A 19,886-nucleotide genomic window follows, 5' to 3' on the forward strand; every position below is an offset into this window, starting at 1 on the left:
TTGAAGAGAAATACAAGCAAAGTCATCCAGATATGGAAAATTTCACAATACAAAAAATAAGATCACAAAGGAGGAACATAGAACAGAATATTAGTAAAGCAGAAGTTAAATAGAATCTGAAGTCATGGAACACCCGCAAAGTGAAGGATTTAATGTACAAAGTCCAACACAGGTTATGTCACAGCATGCTGGAACAATGAGTTCCCAAAGTAAGGTGAAAGAGGTGGAGTGGGAGACATCTGAAGAAGAAATAGAAAAGGAAAAAAGATTTAATATGGTACAATATTTATGCAAAAGAGAAAGCAAAACTAATAAATGAAAAAATCAGCACCAAAGATATTTGAAGAGAAATACTGGCAAACGTATTACAATATGAAAACTTTTACAATACAAAAAATAAGAAAACAAAGGGAGAAAGCAGAAAAATTGATTAGTAATGAAGAAATTAAAGAAACAGAAACATAAGTTATGGTTTATCTATGAAGTGAAGGATCTAGTGTAGAAAATCTAACTCTGGTAACATCATAGCATAATGGAACAGTGAGGACCTAAATTAAGGAGAAACAAGTGGAATGGGAAGCATCTGATCAGTTGCACAAGAAGATACTCTGGAGCTTTCAGTAAGAAACAAGTACAAGTTCAGTTGGAGTTGTACAACAAGGGAAGGAACAAGAAACAGTGGCAACTCTTCAAGCAGTCAGTGTTGTGAAGTGACAGGCTAATGAGTTCCTATATGAAAAAGCAATGGATGATGCAAGATGCAGCTGAACAGAATTTGTTACAAAAAGATGTTCTGGAACGTTCTGTAGAATTCTCACCGGAAATAGAGAATAAAGAATGTGCACTCAGTTTAGAAGAAACAGATCTAGGGCCAGAGTTGCTTGATTTAATAGAGATGGAGAAACATATTAAGATCGAAGAAAGAAATTGATTACAGAATGTAAATAAGACCCAAAATGTTAAAAGTCTGATAAACAAATGAACTCAGTCATCATGACTATTAACAGAAATTGATGTGATATAACAGAAGTAAATATGATATATTACTGTGCAGCAAAATTAATAACAGATAAAGTTTTACCACAAAAACATAGGTCAATAAGGTAAAGGAAGCGAAGAAATCAAATGCCATAGTGGAAGCATTGAATAGAGATACTATAAAGCAATTAAAACAAGAAGTGTCACTGTTAGAGTATAGAAGAGGAAAACAATTAAAAAATATACTTAGAAAGATACGTGTGATAAAAGCAATGCACAGTATTAGATCAGACTAGGATCCATCGTGTACTATTGCAAATAATAAACTAAATATATCAGCTAAGGCCGAAAAACTTAGATGATATGCAGATAAATATAAAGGAAAAGTAGAAAATAAGCAATACATTGATGATCAAAAAAGTTTTATAGAGAATTGGGAAGCAAAGGAAAAGAAACACCACCAAAAAAAGAAGAAATAGACAGAGGTTGCAGAAATATCTATGAAGACCCTGTGGAATGGAAAAAATATGCTGAATGGATAGAAGTCAAAGAAACAGTAAGAACTTTAAATATACAGAAAATTAAATGGGATAAAGTAAAGGCCAGAGAAACTGAAACAAAATAAAGAAAAGCTCCTAAATGGAAAACCCCAGGTGTGGATACAGTACCTAACTTCTGTTCTTCTATTAACACTGTTACATGAAGATTTAGTCCTAGTAAGAACTACTTATACTCATACCCCAAACTTACGCCAACCTGGTTAACAATAGGAAAAATGATACTCCTGCTTAAGAGTGAACATACAAGCTATCCTAAAAAGAATAAACTAATAACTTGCCTTCTGATAATGTATAAACTATATACTGTAACTGATACTGATAAGAGTTTATAATCATTTAGATGAAAACATAATCATGGAAATAGAACAAAAGAATAATAAAAGAAAGTCATATGGAAGTATCATTTGTTGTTAAATAAAGCCATAATGGAGAATTGTTAAAAGGGGAAAAATCTGTGTGTGTCATGGATAGACTGCAAAACTAGCAACTGACAGTATCCCACATTCATTGTGGATAAAGGAATGCTTACAGTTGTACAAGATACACCCTACATTGATCGATTGCATTACAGTGACAATGAAACAGTGGCAAACCACTCTGCAGCTAAGTCATGATAAAGGATAAATTATAATCTCAGGGATAAAAATTCAAAGTCGGAAATTCCAGGATGACTCTCTGTCACCATTGCTCTTAACCCATTAAGCTGTCTACTTAAGGGATTAGGTCACTGTTAAAATTTGGCTCTTAGATTTAAAACTGTATAGTTCCTCAGATGAGTAACTGAAAGCACAACTGCAAGTGGTCAAAACTTTCGCAGATAATATAAGAATGTCATTTGGTTTTGATAAATGTGCAAAAGCAACCTTAAAAGCAGGAAAAAGCAGGTCTATATTAGATGAACGAATGCTTAAAATGTTGAGTACGACATGCTTGACAGCTTTTAAGCGAATGTTCATCTAAGCGAAACCCCAAAATATCGAAAAAAGGAGTTTCGAAAAGTTATAGTTGGCCAGCCGTCAGGAAGGCAAAGGCTGACAGCTACAATATACTGTACACCATTACAACCTCCCTCAAAAAAACAAAAAAACAAATCGACAAACTAAATAAAGTGGGGGGATTTACCCCCCAACGTGGGGGATTGTGCCCCCACACCCCACCTACTTATATATACCAACTCCGAGACTGCACCACAGTGGAGGACTGTAAGAATGGCGAGACAGGGTGAACGTTCTGACGTCAGCAGTTGGCTTGCTCATGGCTGTCCAACTGTAACTATTCAACACTCCTTGTTTCGACATTCTTGGGTTTCGCTTAGATGAACGTTCGCTTAAAAGCTGTCGAGCATGTTGTACTCGACATTTTAAGCATTCGTTCATCTAATAGGGAACTGGAAAGAGCAGCACCAAGTAAGTATCAGTCTGGGAAAGGAATGTGATATGAAGGAACTTGAGCAGGAGAGAGTGCAAAAATATTTGGTAATTGGAGAAGAATTGACAATAAAACATGAACAAGTGCAAAAAAAACTTAGGAATATTTTGGAAGACTAAAATTAAATCTGAAAACAGCCCTGAAATCAAGGAACAAAGTCCAAGCTATAAACCAATTTGCTCTTCCTGTGCTAACAAAGTTTTGGGGTGATTGATTGGCCCCAAAAGGTATTGGATCAGTTGGACAGGAAAACAAGATTATATATTCCGCTTTTGAAAGAAGTATGGGGCTCCTCAAAATTGATTACATGTATAGATCTGCAGTTGTAGGACTGCATACAGATCTCCTAATCTCACTAAATCCAAAAGGAGTGAAAGTGTTAAAACGTGAGGAGAACAAGTATAACATGACATCCCTGCAACCCAGGGCAGCAAGGATGGTGATCGAGGAGTCTCATTTTGAAGAGGAGTGTGAGACCTTTAGGTCTATGTTCACACATAGGGGGTATCCAACACAGCTACTATCTCAACTGATCCTAAAAGTCTGTAATAAAAGTAAACAGGGCATTTACAAACCAATTTTAGATGGCACTGGATCTAGTGAGGTAGGTACAGATAGTTTTTCAGTGTACATGAGGAATACCAACCAGCAAGTAACAAAAGTCTAACTACATGTCACATCATATACCCTGAGTTTTACAACAACATTTTGACATGACTCAGGTGAATTAATAAGCACTATTAAGAAAAACTGGGTGTTATTAACAGCAGAACACGATATGGGAAGTAAACTAGGTGACCAGCCTGTGGTGACTTTCAAGAAAGGTAGGAATCTTAAAAACATTCTTGAATCAATTAGACCAATTCCTACTAGAAACCCAGGGATGCTGAGGTGTGAAGCATGTAATCAGTGTAAGTCCATTGAAACAAGATGCAGATTCAGTGTGAGAAACAGGACCTATTGGTTACACCAAAGGTTTAACTGTAACTCTACATCTATAGTCTATTTAGCATCATGGCAATTGTGTCCGACCGTAAGTTTAAAGAGAGGGTTTATGAACACATCTACAATATAGGAAAGAAAAAACTTGATAATGCACTAGCCAAACATTGCAGTGACTTTCCAGATAATAAATTCAAGTTTAAAATTATTGACAAAGTTCAGACAGATATAACAGGTGGATCAGTGTCCTTACTACTTGAAAGAGCAGAACTGTTATGGCAACTTAAAATAATGCCTGTCAGGATCCAGGCTTGAATGAGTTCTGCTCTATCACAAGTATTTTAAAATTGAAAGCCCTAATGAGATAAAAGCTCAAATATATATATATATATGAAAAAGAATAATACACTCAACAGAGTAAACGCTTCACACCAATAAAAAAGTATAAACGAAATACAGATAGATATCCTTTGGTGTGTGCGACCATGCATCGACAACTGAAACAGAATTATAAACAATACTTCTTCCTTAAAAACAGTTTTATTAATGTGCACAGGTAAGCGCTTTCACGACAGCTTCATCAGATCAAACAGCACACATTTACTAACACGCCCTTTATATACTCTAGGCAATAATGATGTGAACTAATTATTAACACTATGTTAACCATCATTACAATAATTCTTAACATTTTTACATTTAAAACATCTATTTTCTTAATTTTATAGACCTAGATGCAATGCAAATATATAAAGAAAACCATATATGCTGTGAACAAGTCTGCCGATGTTAGCATATTACATCGGAGTCTATTAAAACTTATAAAATGCATTTCCTTTCTCAGGTGCACAGGGCTGCTTACATTAATGTTGACAACTTGGCACATTACCTATTAGCCCTAACCCCATTCCACCTTGGTGGTGATGTATGCCATCACATCAGAACAAGGTTCCACTTTATATGCGTGTGCTCCAATCCTTGCACTCAAAAGGCTATCACCACCAGCCTGATACGACGGGACAAGCCTACATTCCTAATCTGTAGTGACTAGATCCACTAGTCCCTCCCCCAGGAGGGACGTGGCATCAGAGGCAACTCACTCACATCACCTCCACCCAGCTTCCTCAGCAACCAAGCTGCTGTCTGAACTCAAGTCATCTGAGTCATATTAGAAGTACATATTGTACTTACTCAAAGGCAACATGTTAACAACTGCCCTGGAAAACAATATAAATCCTCCACAGTGTTTTTTTTTTTTTTTGCTCTTTCATCATCATCATCATCATCATCATCATCATCATCAACTCCCTTTTTCCCATTTTTTCTACATAGGGTCAGGGTATCATGTAAACTGTCGCCAACTGTGTTGATTCATTGCCACACTCCTGCCTTCTTCAACACTATTGCCTGACTGCCGCAGATCATCTTTCACACAGTCCAGCTACCTCTTTGCTGGAAGTCCTCGCTTCCTCTTACTTTCTTTCTGTCTGCCCCAAATCTTCCTCACCAGATTGTCTTTTGCTTTTCTACACATGTGCCCAAACCACTGTAATCTGTTCTCTTTGATCTTTTCTGCAATTGGGGCTACTTTGGCTTCTGCTCTTATGTCCTCATTTCTTCGTCTGTCCCACAGTGTGCATCCTACCACCTTTCTCAGGCACTTCATTTCTATCACCTCTAGTTTCTTCAACTGTTCTGCCTTTACTGCCTAGGTTTCTATACCATACATTAGTACTGGTCACACCACTGTCTTGTACACCTTACTTTTCAGCTTTTTTGGCATTCTTCTGTCATAGACTACATCTGATCATCTATGCCAGTTGGCTGCAGCCCCTCTGATGCTAGCTTTGACCTCTTCATTATGACTACCTTTCTCTTCAACTACCCCTCCCAGATACTTGAAGCTGTTTACCTGTTCCACTATCTTCTCTTCCATCTCTGCTCCCAGCTTCTTCTGATTTCCCCAAATTTGCTGCCATTACCACTGTCTTATCTGTGCTTAGTTTTATCCCATGTGCCTTCCGATTTGCATTCCATTCTCCTAGCCTTTGCTGAAGTTCTAGCTCAGAGTCTGCCTGTACTGCCACATCATCTGCATACAGCAGCTTTGTTGATCTGTCCCCTCCAACCTGTTTGCTAATGTAGTCCATCACCAGTATGAACAGCAGTGGGCTCAGAGATGAACCCTGGTGTACACCCACTCCCATTGGGAACCCCTCTGTGAGGCCGAACACTGTTTCTACTTGAGTCACTGGGTCCTTGTACATAGCCTGCACTAATTCTACCAGTGTTTCTGGGACTTCAAATCACTACAGTACTGCCCAGATCAGCTTTCTTGAGATCTTGTTGTATCCTTTCTCCAAGTCTAGGAATGCCCAGTTGGTCTCTCTCCTCATCTCTAGCTTCTTCTCACTATCTGTCTCAATGCAAGCATTGGGTCAATTGTGCTGCATCCTGATCTGAATCTGAACTGCTCATCTCCCATCTTACATTCTACTACTCTGCATATCCATTTATCAATCACCCTCTCCAGAACTTTCATGGAATGTGGTAGGAGTTTGATGCCTCTGTACTGCCCACAGTTGTGGATGTCCCCTTTGTTCTTGTACACACTGGCATGAGTATGCTTATTCTCCAGTCATCTGGGATATGACTTTCTCTCCACACTGCTAGTAATACCCTCAGGAGTCATTTCTCCCTTATCTCACCCAGCATCTTTATCATATCTGCTGTGACCTCATCTGAGCCTGCTGCATTCTCTGACTTCATCTTCCTTAGTGCTGTTCTTACTTCTACTAAGGTGGATTCCTCCTCGTCTCTCATCGTAGGCTGTTTCTGGGGCAGTACAGCTTATGTGGGGTTTTCTTCATTCAGAAATTGCTGGAAATACTCCTTCAATCTGCCTTTGATGTCCTGTGGACTGGTAAGCAGGTTGTTGCTGGCATCCCATATGAAGGATGTCTGACTATCTTCTTTATCTTTCTGTCTTTGCCTTGCAACCTGATATAGTTTATCTGTGCCGCTCACTGAGTCACTTTCCAGAAGATGGTAGGGTGTCTCCAATGCCCTATTCTTTGCTACTGCAACTTCTTTCTTAGCTTCTTTGTTAGCCAACCAGTAGTATTTCGTAGCCTGGTCAGTCTTTTTTATCTCCCACTTCTTCTTGCATACCTTCTTTCTTTTGATGACTTCCTGGACTTCTGCATTTCACCACCAGCTTTCATTGTGTACCTTATTTCCATACACAGCCACATATCTTTTCTGTAGTCCTAACATACTGTTTTAGGTGCTGCCACTATTCTTCAACTCCACCTATTTCCTCCTCTTCTTGGGGTGCTACAGCTCTGAGTAACTCATTGAACTGCTGTACTTTCTCTCCAGTCAACTTCCAGGCTTCAGCCTGATCTCTGTTGACCCTAGAGACTTCTCTGACTACTGCTTGCAGCTGATTATGACAATTAATAATTTATGCTATGGGCCGACTGTTTCACTGTTTTGCTGCTACTTGTGTCTTTCGGCTTTTTTCCCGGTTAAGGGTCGCCACAGCGGAACTCCGTCCGCTAATGATTGGCAGTAGATTTTTACATGCCGAGTTGCCAGACCTGACGCACAACCTTCAATGAAGGTAAGCCCAGTCACGCATGTCTCCACACAGAGAAGATGCTCTAGCTGAGAATCGAACAGGACGTCTTACTGTGAGGCGACAACACTACCGCAGCACCACCACTGCTCTTTACTATTACATAAATATTTTATTTGGGAATGTTTATCACTACACTATAGCATCCTATAGCAGACAGAGAAAGATAGTAATATGATCCCTGTTTTCCCTTATATTAAAGTGAAGAAACAAGAGCTTCTGGAGTTACCATTCTGAATAATATTTTATCCGTGAACTGTAAATACACTTTAAAAATACAGATTATTGTGAAATACTGCACTTTTCTCTTTTCACATTAGAAACCATTTATAATTATAATCTCAACATGTGGAAATAAAAGGATTTTTTATTGTATTATTTAAATCAATAAACTCAGTTCAGTTTAATGTCATGCCTTTCTTAAAATTATGTTTTTACAATACATAAAACATCAATATGCAAATTTTGAAAGTTAAAAAAATAGACTTTTTATATTAAGCCAAATTTCTTTCAATTTTTCGTATATAATTAACAGCCCTTGACATAAGGGGGTCGTTGGGACATTAGATTCTAAAACTTATGAATAGGATGAATAAGACAGTCTTAATAAAATTTACTAAGTCATCTGTCTTTGCGTATAGTCTTCTACACTACTATAACAGTGTAGTATCAAACATGAAACTAATTATTACTGTTTTAACTTCCTGGTGAAAAAATATACTGATCTGTTTTAAAACCTTTACAATGGGAAGCAATGATAAAAATTAATTTCTGTCATATGCAGATACTATATGAATTCTTATTTTATGAATTGTAGCAGCTAATGTTTTATTTTAACTGAAATATAATGGATATAAGAATACAGAAACATTTATTTAATTCATTAAAGTATCACTTAAGGCATAGGCAAACGTACAGTAACAGAAAAGAAAACAAACCATATTACATACCTTATACATCACATATCTTTTCTTTCTTTGTAACTGTCATGAGTCCAGTATTACCTAAATTTCTGATAGATGACAGTTACAAAGAAAGAAAAGATAATCTTCCCTTAAACCTCACTCCTCCTCCTCCTGAACATTATTCTACATGTATTGTTCCTACAATTTCCATATATTTTTTATTAAATGTACTTCTTCCGTCTTCTAAAGATCCCTCTTCCAATTATTTTCTCATTATCCCTTTTATACCATCCAGTACTTCAAATACAATTGGTTTAGACTCTGGTTTCCATTTTCTAGTGATTGTAGCCAACAGACTTAAACCTAATACGGCCTTAGTTGTTGAATATTTTTTGAGAGCTAAATAATTTACAATACTAACAGCTGAATAAATAGGTATATGCCTACAATTATGGCATCTTGAATTGTGATGTAGAAATATTTTACACTGTTCAAGAATCCACAGACAATTTTTTTGTATGCAGTAGTTATTAAAACACAGAAATTCAAGATATGTTTTGGAATTTTGGGTAAGTACTTTGCAACCAAAAAAGCATGCAGTTTATACATTAGAACTTTCAAGTCTCCATTTTCCCTTTTCAGGAGAGGAATTCATAACATTTGCAATGAAAGGTAAAATTATATAAAAAAGAAATCTGAAAAAAGGAGAGTGCCTATAAAGTAATTTCCTTTCTTAAAACTTTTCTGATAAATACTGAGGGCCACAATAGTATATTATATACATATAATGAGGCTGTATTAATGTAGGTACCAAGTTAAGTTCTTTGGAAGTATTGGGCTGTATTATCCTCTGTGATAAAAAGACCTTATAATGGTCATATAGCTCTGAAACCTGTAAAAAGAACTAAACAGTTATGGTGAAGCACCTCACACACACACAGACACACACACACACACACACACACACACACACACACACACACACACACACACACACACAGACCTGTGTGTTTATAAAAATATACTCTAAATAGATGCATAAGGAGTACAGCCTTCTCATGAGCTCATGCATGCATCACATTAACGCTTAAACATATTCATATAAAGCATTTATTACTATTAGGCTAAGTTCTGTTATTTTGGAGCCTTTGCTTCTATACTTTAAAAAAATATCCAGGGACTACTTTTATTCAGTTTGACTAAATTTGAGTCTGTAGCTACATTCTATATTTATTCTTATGTTACAGTTTGCGGCCTATAAGAAATATCACAAGAGTAGTTTATGTACTAAAGCGTTATTCTGAATTTCACAGTTTCTTTTTCTTTTTTAGCTTTTATTTTTACATTTTTAATTGTGTTGTCATACAGTATTGAATGCTGAGTATGGTTACTTTAGCAGGTGACTCCTGTTCTAAAGGTGATGTTTCATCAATTTCCTTATTATGTCAGATACTTGTCTTCTTTTCAATGTCATTTGCTGATGATGGAAGATTTGTGCATTGTGATATCTTAATAATGCCCGTTGGATGTATTCTGTCATCCTTTTGGTTCTGTATGCAATACTTAAGCTTTGAGTAGTTGTTTTTCTTGCCTGCTTGTAGTTTCTATTTGTATCACTGATTTCAAATTTCTACTGATTGTGTTCTTTGTATCTTACCACATTTCTGATCTGTTATGGTTGATTATTAAAGTTTACTGCTACAAAGACTGGCATGTCTGGTATCACTACTTTTGGTGGCTTTTATGATTCACATATATCTATGGATTATGAACAGCATGTTGCCCTATAAGGTATAACTGTCACCCTTGTTTCTTGTTTTCCTTATCTTAGTTGAATTGCTGCACATCGTGTTTTGGATATTCTTTCTGTTACTAATTCAGTGTATCTTTAGTTTCTGTTTTAAGCTAATATTTCCCAATTTTATGTCCCCAGCTTCTGTGTTTCCCTTAATACCAAAATCTGAGGTTACGGTAAGGCACATAATGTTTAGTATTGACTGTGGTGTATATGGTCTGAGTTGTTTTTGTTGATACAGTTAGTTCATGATTTAATATGTATTTTCATCTGTTGCACTTCATTTGTTGCATTTTTATTTTCCTTGATTTATATTTGTTTTGCTATTTGTACTTGTTCGGTATTATGGAATGTGTTTAGTATGACAACTTAGTTCTTTTAAATGTTCTTCTGTGTTATGGAAAATGAAGTTTATTGTCCATGGTTCATATGTTGTTTAGTCCTTTCTGTGGTAGTTTATAAAATTGTTTATGAAATACTTGCTTACAGTTTTGTCTGTTATTTTGGTGGAACCTTTGTATGGATATTGTTGAATTTTGTTTGTGTGTTACAAACATTATGTTTATTTCTAATTGTTACTGTTTGTACTTTTTGCTTAGTTAATATTGCATTGTAAGTCATCTTCATGTATGCTACTTTTGCCATTACACATTATTTTTTATTTCATCTTATGAGTTATATGTTATTTTGTTTCTTCATCTGCACAGTCATTTTAAAATGAAAGTTATGGCTCACCATAACAATTTATCTATGTTGTCCTATTTATTTCTGGTTCAATGAATGGGACTCTGATCTGAATCAGATCCCATCTCGGCACCTACAAACCTCCGGATCCAGGGCTCTGACTCCTCCCCTACTCCTAATTTCTTTACATTCCTCAAATAACTTAGATCAAGTTTGCCCCCTGTAAAAATATGTTACTAGTGGCAATACTGCAGTTTAATAAAGCATGATCCAAAAAGAAACTGAAAAGTGCAGGGTTCCATAAGAATAGTAAAGTAACTAGCCTGTTGAGGTTAGAAATAAGTAGACACCTGTACAGGGAACCCATTCTGTAGAAGCTGTAGGTGACAATTTGGAAGGGATGTGTTGGGAGGGATGCTGAACCAGATGAAAACAGGACAACACAGATTTATCATTATGGTGAGTACATAACTTTTGTATCCGATGTTGTCCATTTTCATATGATACAACAAATGGAACAGAATTCCTAGCTACATAATTTCCTGGCTGGAATTAATGAAGGATGTTCCTGAGAACAGCAGAGCCAAAGGAGGAATAAGCTTTGGATTGTACATTTGGTTTATAATGAGACACAAAGGTATGCACTGTAGATCAAATAGCAGCTGCACACATCTCATCAACAGGAAACTGACACTGAAAGACCGTAGAAGTTACCACTTGTCCTTGTTGAATGAGCTGTCAGTGTCTTAGAAAGAAGACCCAACTTTTCATAAACAAAGGAAATACAACTTGACAACCATCTTTAGAGGGTGACTTTTGAGAGACCCTGTCCCAGTTTTGATTTGGATAAGGAAATGAATAACTGGATTGATTTTCTGAAGTCTTTAGTTATATGCAGGTAAAATCTAAGTTGTCTACTAAAGTCAAGTGTAACGCATACTCACCTTTGTTGGAAAAATGTGGAAAGATTACATGTAAATTAATGGATAGATTCATGTTGGATTTGGATGGCACCTTAGTAAGGAAAACAAATTTGGTTTCAGAAGACCATGTCTTTGTGAAAGATCAAATACAGAGGTTTAAATGAAAAAAAAACTGTGGTTCTGAAATTCTCTTCAGCAGAAGTAACTGCTACCAAAATGATAGTTTTCCATGTCAAGAACTTAAGATCCACAGAAGCTTCTTGTGCAAAAGAGGGTTGCATGAGGACTTGAGGACTTGAAGCATCACTGTGATATCCTATGAAGGGACATGTTCTCGTATTAGAGGCTGAAGACGAAAAGTTCTCTTAAGAAAGGCTTTATATACCTTTAACAAAGCTATGGGAGCCTCATTATGCTGTATATCAAAATTAGAAATGGCTGTAAGTTGAGCTTTGATTGTAGAGAAACTAGAGCCTCTTTGAAACAATTCAGATAGGAATTCTAAAATAGAATGAAGGGGGGCCAAGAAGGGATCCAAACCTTTCCCTAAAGCCCAAAAGGAAAATCTTTTCCATTTGCTTTGGTACACTCTTCTGGTGCTTGACTTTTGTGAGGCAGTAAGAACATGAACTATGTTTTACAAAAACCTGGCATCCCTGGTCATCATTAGAACTGGAGTGACTGAGTTGTTAATTTCAGGGTCTCTAGGTCCATGAGAAAGATGTCCGGAAGGATGGAAGATGAAATTTGGCCTGAAAGCTAGTGCCCAGGGTAGACTTGGTGAGACCCATGATATGGAAACCAACCTGTCAAGGCCAATAAGAGTCAGTATAGATCACTTTGGTCTTGCATCTTCTGGCTTTCTGAATGAGTTTTGCAAATTAGAGGAAATTGAGGGAATGCATACAAAAGACCCGGGCGACAACTGTATAACAGAACATCCCATGGTGACTGACCCTGTGGAAGGATTAGAGCAAAATAACTGCTGCACTTTTTGTTCAGATAGGAAGCAAACTGGTTGCAGCAAGATTGCCCACAGCAACTAAAGACTTTGTTCGCCACTGCTTGACTGAGAGACTCATCCTGAGGCAAGTGACTGCAATGGCTCAATCTGTCTGCTAGTACATTAGAAGTCCACAGGATATGCATTGCCAGCAGACAATGATGGGAAGATATCACCCATTATCAAACTCTCATGGCCTTTTGACATAATGGATAAAGACCTGGATGCCTCTGTTTTTTTAATTTACTAGACAGTGACAAATTGTCCATTTGGACTTAAATCATACCCACCAGAAGAGAGTCTTGAAATGCCTGCAACACCAAAAGGACTGCCCTCTTTTCTAGGACACTGATGTGAAGGCTGGTCTCTATGGTAGTCTAAGTTCCTTGGACCATCTTCCCTCATAATGCCTCCCACCCTAAAAGGGAAGTGTCTATGCTGCTGCAGGAGGAAGTGTGAAGAATTGATGACCTGTTGATAAGGCTATGGAAATGATACAACACTGGATGTGGATTGATTTTGTGCAATGAGGTCAGCCTCATCGGGTTATTAAGGGGGTGATTAAGTTGGGACAACTGAACTGAGACAGTCCACTGAAGAACCCTCATATAAAATCTGGACATTGGAACTAGAATGATGGCTGATGTCATTAGCCCTAGAAGTTTCAGAATTAGTCGTTCTAGTGGAATGGATTGCAGAAGACCTGGATTGCTGATTGATGGATGAATAGAATCCTGTGTTGTGGCAGAGTGGCTATATTTGTTGTAGTCAGTTGGCAGCCAATAAATTCTAAGGTTTGAGTTGCTGAAAAGCTGATGTTCTGCAGACTGACTGTAATCCATAAGCTGGTAAGTAAGTGAAGTGAGAGGTCCCACTGAGGAATTAACAGATCCCTGGATGGAGCAGCTAGGAGTCAATTGTCTAAGTAAAGAAATTCTGCATGCTAAGGTAGGCTGTCACTGCTGCCATGATGCAATAAACACCCAGGGTCTGTCAGAAGTCCAAAGCAAAGAGCTCTGAATTAGAAATGGTTGGCTCCCACCCTGACATGGAGAAATCTCCTGGAATGCCTGTGCTCCTTTACATAACAGTATCTATCAAGCATATCCAGTCGTCCTTTTTGAATATAGGTAAAATGGACTTTACTGTGACTGCCCATAATTTTGTCTGCTTCATGTATTGGTTTAAATGATTTAGGTCCAATATTGGCCTTGGGTCCCCGGTCTGCTTTGGAACAAAAAATCTGGAGTAGACACCGGATCATATCTGGTTTGGTGGGACCTGCTGGATGACTCTTTTTTTCAAACAGCTTTTTGACATCTGGTGTTGCAGACTCCAAGTGACTGGGAAGCACTAAGGGAATCCTGGATTTTACCTGAGTCATTGCTGGAAATGGAATTGTATGCCCTCTGGTTATTATCCTTAACACCCAAGAATCTGAAGTGATGGCCCACCAGGTTTGAGGGTATAGGGATAAGTGCCTCCCAAATACCTCCAATGTTTGGCTGTCAGGCAACACTTCAGGAGCGCTAGAGGGATTTCTCAGCAAAGGGCCCGCAAAATCCTTGGTTTTGCAGACTGCCTCATCTACTAGGGTTACGTCCATTAAAACTACCCACACCTCTGCCACAGAAGGGAGGGGCCTTTCAGAAGAAAACAGGTTAGAACCCTGTGATATCTGGAACATCTTTCCTCCTCACTGATTCCTAAACAAGGTCCTATGAGGAGTAAAGAAGTGGATTCTAATGGTAGAAAGGGTCTTACTATCCTGTTTGCTTCCAGTAAGTGTTTCTTTAACCTTCGAACCAAACAAAGGGGGTGTTGAAAAAATATGTCTTAAAGCCTTCTACAAAATCACACAACCACATCCATGACATTGTATGGTATTGCCAGTACCTGCTGCTCTGGTTGTGCATTTGAAAGCAGTCACATAGAAACATTACAAATAGAAGATAAGGTAGAGAGCAGGGACTACACAGTCTTCTGGTTATCCACTGGCAAATTACCTTAAAGGGAATTGCTAATCTCCCTGGTCAGTTTTATTTGGAATCAAATGACGCAAGAAAGATACTTCAGCTCTCTCAGACAAAAGGTCAATGAACCTTACGTCCGCTTTTCAAATCTGTCCAAAGCCTAGGATCGTCTTTAGGGGACTGGACAGATAAGCTCTCTTCAGAGAGTTCTTTCTTTGTGGCTGCTGCTACTATCATGGGATCTAAAGTGGAGGGAGGGCTTTAAGCTCTGTCTTTTGGTGTAGGTAGGACTTTTTCTGACTTCTTGCGTATTGTATCTGCTGTATCAGACACCTTCCAAACCAAATGTGCTACAAAGTCAATGAGAGTGTCAGCGAGAGGAATCACCCAGATAGCAGAAGCGCTAGTTTCAAAAGCTTTCAGAAACATAGATTTTTCTGGGGAAGACGTATCTATGGTCCATTCCCCTTCTCTGTTTCAACAGTTTTAGGATTTTAACAAAAGAGGTATCTCCAAAGGGGGATCTAGGGGAACCCTCCTCTTCATCCAAATCTGTGTATTCTATGGTGGATTCCGGGAATGAATCTAAATACTTCCAACTCCAAATCTGTTTTCTATATACCTACTATTGGGGAAAGTCTGGCAACAGGTATGAATCAGACTGGAACCTCAAGGATAGAACTTCCCCAAGGCCTTTGGATGCTGACTTTTCCTGTCAATGAGAAGAAGTGGATTCCAGATCAGAATACAATGGTGGTTGGGTCAAATCCAAATAAGATGGAGGCACCTCTTCTCTCGACCTTGAGAGGACCCACTGGAAGGCATCAAAGGCCATGGAAGAAATCAGACCAGAGGAAGTCTCTCTAACATGTGTGACAAAGAGAGACCCTAAAGCTCCAAATTTTCCCAGCTCTGAGGCTGACATCAGAGACAAGCTATTGATAGCCATTGCCCTAAGAGAAAGGGATGGCTCCAACAGTTTCAGAGTCAACCCTTCTCCCCAAACATCTCCAAAGCTTTGACTACAACTCTTGTCTAGATCAAACAAAGTTGGAATCAAGAGAGACTGAGTGATAGGTGGAGCCAAAGTAGAGGGCACTATCAGTGTCAATGGAGGTGTTCTGGAGATACACGGAACCAAGATCTTTTGTTACGACGGTCAGGCTTGCAATGGAGTCATGGTAATGTTCCTGACTGCAACAGAGGGGACAGAGTTGGGAGGACCCCAACTGTATCTGTGCCCGAAGGAGCATCCTAATCTTGCTGTCAACGATGGCTTTGGTGAGGATCCTTGAAGAATGGGCAGATCTGGAAGAAGCAATACAGGATGCCCTGGATCAGTGTTGTAAAATGGGAGAGTAGAGTCAGGGACCAACTGGCTACAGAGAAAACAGTCATGGCGGAGATGGAAAACAGATCCAATGCTTTGGATCCAAAGATTTTGCAACCTTCAGCATCAGACCAAGGAAGGCTGTGGTGTCTGGGGGCTATTTCCTGTGTCTCACAATGGCCTTCTCAGGAGTCTTACTTTCTGGAATGGAACACGGCCATTTGGTTTTCGAGCCTCCCTCTCTTTTTCTTGTACTATCAGAGCCAAAAAAGTCAGACAGGAGACGGATTTTATCAGTGAAGCAGGAAAGAAATCCTTTAAGTATAGCTTGTCCCTTCTGCTTTAAAGGGCTTTGTTGTCAAATGAAGCACAGACTTCATATTCAGTATCCAGATGTGTCACACACAAAGGAAGTGGGGTCCTGAGAGGAAACTTTATGAACACATTTAGCACAATTTTTAAAGCTTTTATCTGCCATTGCTAAGGCTGAGGAAGAAAGAGTTAACCATTTCACAAACACAGCAAAAAGTACTACAAAAAAAAACTACTGTCTAAGAATAGCTACTGTAAAAGTTCTAATGCCTAATATAGGCATAACATTTATTTTGTTTTGATTTTTAATACACAATAAGGGAGAAAAATTAACTTAAAGATAACTAGAAAAATATATTGTTAAGGTTAAGAGTACTCTAGGAAAGTGAATAATAACAATAGCACTTATCCTAGTGTGGAGATCAGAGCCTCTGCAACCATTCAGTTGAATCAGCAAGTGAGATGTGAGGTAATTTGTGGATGGTAAGGGAATTATGGGTAGGGGAAGGAGTCAGATGCCTGAATCCAAACGTTTGAAGGAGCTGAGGCTAGATCTGAGTTGAATCAGAGTGCCATTTGTTGAATCAGATGAAAATGGACAATGAATCTGTTGTTTTTGTTTGCATTCAAAGTTTTTTTGTATAGTTCTGATTTGTTTCAAGTTCTTTGAGCAGCTGTTTAATGTTATACTTTAAAAGTGCTGTTATTTTCAACATTTTGTTGGCACAAATTTTACATTTAAGTGGTTGATAATTGTGATGGTCAGTATGTAATAAGATTTTTAAAGTTGACTTTTTGGTTTGGTTTCACAATTTTTTTTAGTTGTTTTGAACGTAACGGGATTAGTCAAGTTGGTATTTTAGTTATTTTGGACACATCAAGAACTAAGAAATTTGGCTGTTGTTTTTATATAACTATATCGGCATATTATTTTTATACAGTATTATAATTTATGTTATTTTTTTTAATTTGGTTTAACTGTGCAAGACTAATTTGACTGGTTATTTTTTTCAGGTTTTCATTCCTGCATTTTGCCTTGTACATTCTTCAGAATTTTTCCAAGTGTGTTTGAGCTGCTGTTTGAGGTTACACATACATTTTCTTTTATTTTGATTGGTTTTGTAGCGTGTCTTTTTAGGATTTAGTATTGGTTTTCATTAGTCACATTTTAGAATTATTTTGTAATATATATACACAATATTTTATTGCTTGTTATTTGCATAGATTCATTCGTAGCTTTAAGTAGCTTGTTTTTATATGTTTTAATTTTGAATTTTGACATTTTGTTTCTTCACAATGTAGGATACCACAACATGTTTTTTTTTTTTATTTTTTTTGTTTAACAATATTCACTGATTTTTTTTTTCAATTTACTTTGGTGTACAGGGCTTCTACTCTGGTTGGATATTCGTTTACTATATTTTAGATATGATCCTTTTATAGGGTGATTTTTCTATAGGGTATTTTATTATGTTTTGTCTAATATTTATCATTTAATGTACTCCTAATTTGTTGGTTTTTATATTCGTTTTTAGTTCAATGTAGAACTGCCATTACACATTTGTGGACCTGAGTACACTTATATTTTTGTTTTGGGGTCCTAATGAATTTCTATTTTATACAGTTTGGGATTTTTGTGTGTGTTCACTCTACTGTAATTTTATTTTGCTGCGTTTTGTCTTCATTGGATATTCACATCAGGTTTGTTTGTCTTTTGTCCACAGGACTGTTCAGTGCTTGATTTTCTTATACGTAGCTGATGTAAAAAGCAATCATTAATTAGAGTCTTTGATTAACAGAGAAATCAAAGAGTGTCTTAATCATGACAACAAAACTGATCTTTTCTGTTCTACAATGAATATAGCGTTAAACTCTTCATCCCTTATGCAGAACAAATCTCTACTGCCCCTCTAATTAGCATTACATTCTGTCTTTGTGTGCCCTCCAGTCTTAAATTTAAACACTTGTATAATGGAGAACATTGTTTTGTGTTTCTTAGCACGCTACTCTGGAAAGGCATACAGAAAGGCAAAAAAAACTTCTTTGACCTGAAACAATAACTTTTTTCTATTACATATTAACTTCCTTCTTGTACCTATAGACTTTAGCTTCCCTTCATCTGCTTGCTATCCTACTGCTGATTTCTCAGTTATTCAAGCATCTGTGTGTTTTTTTGTACCTTGTTGCTCACATGTTGTAGTGATGTATATGAACTCTAAGATCACATATTCTCAGAGAAACAATATTTTTTTAAATGAGCACTAATTTTCTGAGTTGTAGTGATGAGAAGCATGAGTATAAAAGTAATGGAGCTCATATATGGGAGGGGGTACAACATTCGTTATGTACTGTTCAGTTGCTTTAGTTGCACAAACTCAATTTTTTGCAGATAATTCTGTTTAGACGGCATGTGCACTCAAGTTAGTGAACTGTATACAGTTTCCGATAAACTGTTGCGCTTAGAGCTGCTTGGTTTCTTGGAATTGTAATGGACTTGTACACTGTTCCATTACCTACTCTCATTAATTAAAACTTTACCTTCAGTGATGTCTTAATTAATGCCCTTTACATCATAATAAATGTCTTTCTATCTCCCTTTTGCACATCTTCACTTATCACTGTATTTGCATTTTGTTATCCATTAACACAATTTTATGCTGTCTATACTGTGTTCTCCCCACATTAGTATTCCTCCATTTTATGACACTTAAATATACAGACAGCCATTCTTACTTTCTTCCAAGCAATTATTAGTTAAAAGCAACTTAGTTCTAATTCTTTATGTACTCTACAAAGCATATCCACCCTATTTAGAACTGCACTCTCAACAATGAAATTTGACACCATGTCTTTCAACCAGTTTCCTATATGCTGTTATTCCTTATGATATACCATTACTATTAAAATTATCCTACACTCTGAAAAGTGTACTTTCACTCCCTTTTCTTCATGGATGTTTACCTGTGTTTGGTCAAAAATGGGGAGAGATACATTTTGTAAGACTTCTGTGCACTGCAGTGCGATTTTCACTTTTCTCAGTCATGTAACTGCAAAGTTGGTATACAGAAGCAAGGGGTGGGGAGGCTTATCCCCAAATGAGAGTCCAAGGGTCTTGCCCCCTTTGCAGAATTTTTTTAAATTGCAAGTTATGTTTTACAAGTTAAAAACAATAAATGAAATATAAATTGCAATACAGTGATAGGAAATAAGACAGGTATAGTACATTTCACAATAAAAGTCTGTAAACTCTCAAAAGCTTTACTAACGTTTAAATATGAATTTGTACTTTTTCACATCCCAAAACAGTGAGCCTCTGAAAGTCAAAACAAGAAGGCTACAAGTTTCCTGTAGTCAACATTTTGCTACATTAGTTCTGCTTTCATCACACATTAACTGTAATGCAGAGTTGCAGA

At 37.3% G+C, this 19,886-nt stretch overlaps 1 protein-coding gene across 5 annotated transcripts in view; it reads left to right on the forward strand.

Annotated features, from left to right (window-relative positions):
- GRIN1 (glutamate ionotropic receptor NMDA type subunit 1) overlaps positions 1 to 19,886 on the forward strand; it is a 2,709,836-nt gene that overhangs the window by 2,168,165 nt on the left and 521,785 nt on the right. For 2 of the 5 annotated variants that reach the window (XM_044058780.1, XM_044058783.1), the window contains one exon: positions 10,387 to 10,424. The exons of the other annotated variants lie outside the window; for them this stretch is intronic. In XM_044058780.1, coding sequence (XP_043914715.1) covers positions 10,387 to 10,404 — 18 coding nt within the window. In that variant the 3' untranslated portion in view covers positions 10,405 to 10,424. The remainder of the gene's footprint in view (positions 1 to 10,386; positions 10,425 to 19,886) is intronic. 5 annotated transcript variants of the gene reach the window in all.

The sequence above is a fragment of the Protopterus annectens genome, chromosome 16.part0, assembly GCF_019279795.1.
Source record: "Protopterus annectens isolate FY-2018-M chromosome 16.part0, PAN1.0, whole genome shotgun sequence".
NCBI lineage: Eukaryota > Metazoa > Chordata > Ceratodontiformes > Protopteridae > Protopterus > Protopterus annectens.